At 27.9% G+C, this 1730-nt stretch overlaps 1 protein-coding gene across 1 annotated transcript; it reads left to right on the top strand.

Moving 5' to 3' along the window:
* The first annotated feature begins 127 nt into the window (after positions 1 to 127).
* LOC115244877 (39S ribosomal protein L33, mitochondrial) lies at positions 128 to 1250 on the top strand. Its single transcript, XM_029822882.1, has 3 exons — positions 128 to 321; positions 720 to 823; positions 1046 to 1250. The coding sequence occupies exons 1-3, from the start codon at positions 281 to 283 to the stop codon at positions 1096 to 1098; spliced, it is 198 nt and encodes a 65-aa protein (XP_029678742.1). The 5' UTR covers positions 128 to 280; the 3' UTR covers positions 1099 to 1250.
* The last annotated feature ends 480 nt before the right edge of the window (positions 1251 to 1730 follow it).

The raw sequence follows: 1730 nt of genomic DNA, 5'->3' as shown, positions 1-1730 counted from the left end.
AAATATATATATATAAATTATAATTATAAATAAATAATATGTTAATTGTAGTTGATAAAGAAGATATTTTCCCGTTGTATTACCATGAATGGTAACTTTACCAATATTATCGACAGTGATATTAACGTAAAGATGGCGCAATGTTACATTGCTAATCCTAACCTAAAATGTATAGCGAATCGCTCGTATTATAAGTACGGTTTATTATTATTCATTCACGATAGATCGTACGATAGAGATGATGTTTTGAATCGCGATATCGAAGAAAATTCTCGTCATCATGTTCTTAACGAACGCGCTATTGAAAAAGACAAAAAGCAAGTAAGTGAGAAAGCTTTAATTTCGAGGAACTCTAATTTCGAGGTTAGAATATTGATGCAGAGTAGATATTTAATCACGGGAGAGGCGGCGAAACATCGCTTTTTTACTAATTATCAAAGACGTGTGCAAAAAATTATGCAACTTTTTATGAAAACGTAATCAGAGATCAATTAAACAGAATTTTTTTCGTGGAAAAATAGATATTATATTACATATAATTTAAATATTATTAATAGATATTATTAAGACATTATTAAGATATTATTAATTAATTAGATATTATTAGATATAATTATCAATCCCGAAAGATATTTGCTTTTATTTCTTATCAAAAGACATTTGGTGTTTTTGTAACAGTGTAATGTATAATCTAAATGTTTTGTTGTTTCTCATCGCAGGTACATCTTAGTCCTCACAGAAAGTCTTATAAGCGGTCATCAGTTAGTGCGTAGTCGAGAGAGGCTGGCTGACAAACTAGAATTTATAAGGTTTGATCCTTTAGGTAAGTGGCTATTTATGCCTTTTTGGGCAAAACAATTTTCTATGGAATATATAGAATGTTAGGATATATATGTATATATATACATCCATACATGGAATATTTATTTTATTTAAAATTGATTTCTCCAATTATGGTTAAAGCATGATTTTTTAATTAAGAGAAAATATTAACATTGAAGTTATTACTTCATATTTATGCTAACATTGCAATATTCCTTTACAGTCCGACTCAAGGCGCTATACAGAGAAAAGAAGAAAATACGTAGTATAAAATAGTGTATATAATATTTTTTATTATAAAATTTCTATCAATGGTGACATACAATGAAAAATATTCATTGCGTATCAGTATAGTGTTACATTCAGAGAAATGCAATCTGTATTTGTTATAAAATACAATGATTAAATTCTAATGGCATGATAATATATATATGTGTGTATTTAATGTTTACATATGGCTTTTTGCTTCATAAACATTTAAATACTACTTTAGATACAAACTCTCGATATTACACAAGTACTACGGAGAGAAATAAAAAATGGTACCATATAAATGATTATTTCTCATAATATTAATTAATTTTATTAATTTATTATTAATTTTATAGACTTTCCTTATCTGATTCTATTGCACAAAAATATTGTAAATTTCTTTATTTTATTTTATTTTTTTCCATTTTATTCATAGACTCAAGAGTTATTTATCGATACGTTCAGTGTTATAACAGCTCAACGTTATAAAATCTCGGGCTTCTATGAAAAAGAAAAAGCTGCATCTCTCGATTCCACTTTACGTATTATTACTGAAAGTTGTTAAGTAAAGCATACAGTCAGTAAACGCTTTGCCTAAGTTTCATGCCGGTCGGAAAGACCGAAAGAGAGGCGAACGGAAAGACCAGCCAAGAGTC

The sequence above is a fragment of the Formica exsecta genome, unplaced genomic scaffold, assembly GCF_003651465.1.
Source record: "Formica exsecta isolate Colony F162 unplaced genomic scaffold, ASM365146v1 scaffold878, whole genome shotgun sequence".
Classification (NCBI taxonomy): domain Eukaryota; kingdom Metazoa; phylum Arthropoda; class Insecta; order Hymenoptera; family Formicidae; genus Formica; species Formica exsecta.
The sequence above is the reverse complement of the archived record's forward strand: the minus strand, read 5'-3'. Positions and strand labels throughout refer to the sequence as shown.

Excerpts from the sequence above, each read along its gene's own strand:
- LOC115244877 (XM_029822882.1), top strand. The coding sequence starts at position 281 with ATGTTCTTAACGAACGCGCTATTGAAAAAGACAAAAAGCAA. Across the intron at positions 322-719 it reads TTGAAAAAGACAAAAAGCAA|GTACATCTTAGTCCTCACAG; the intron begins GTAAGTGAGAAA and ends TTCTCATCGCAG. Across the intron at positions 824-1,045 it reads TATAAGGTTTGATCCTTTAG|TCCGACTCAAGGCGCTATAC; the intron begins GTAAGTGGCTAT and ends ATTCCTTTACAG.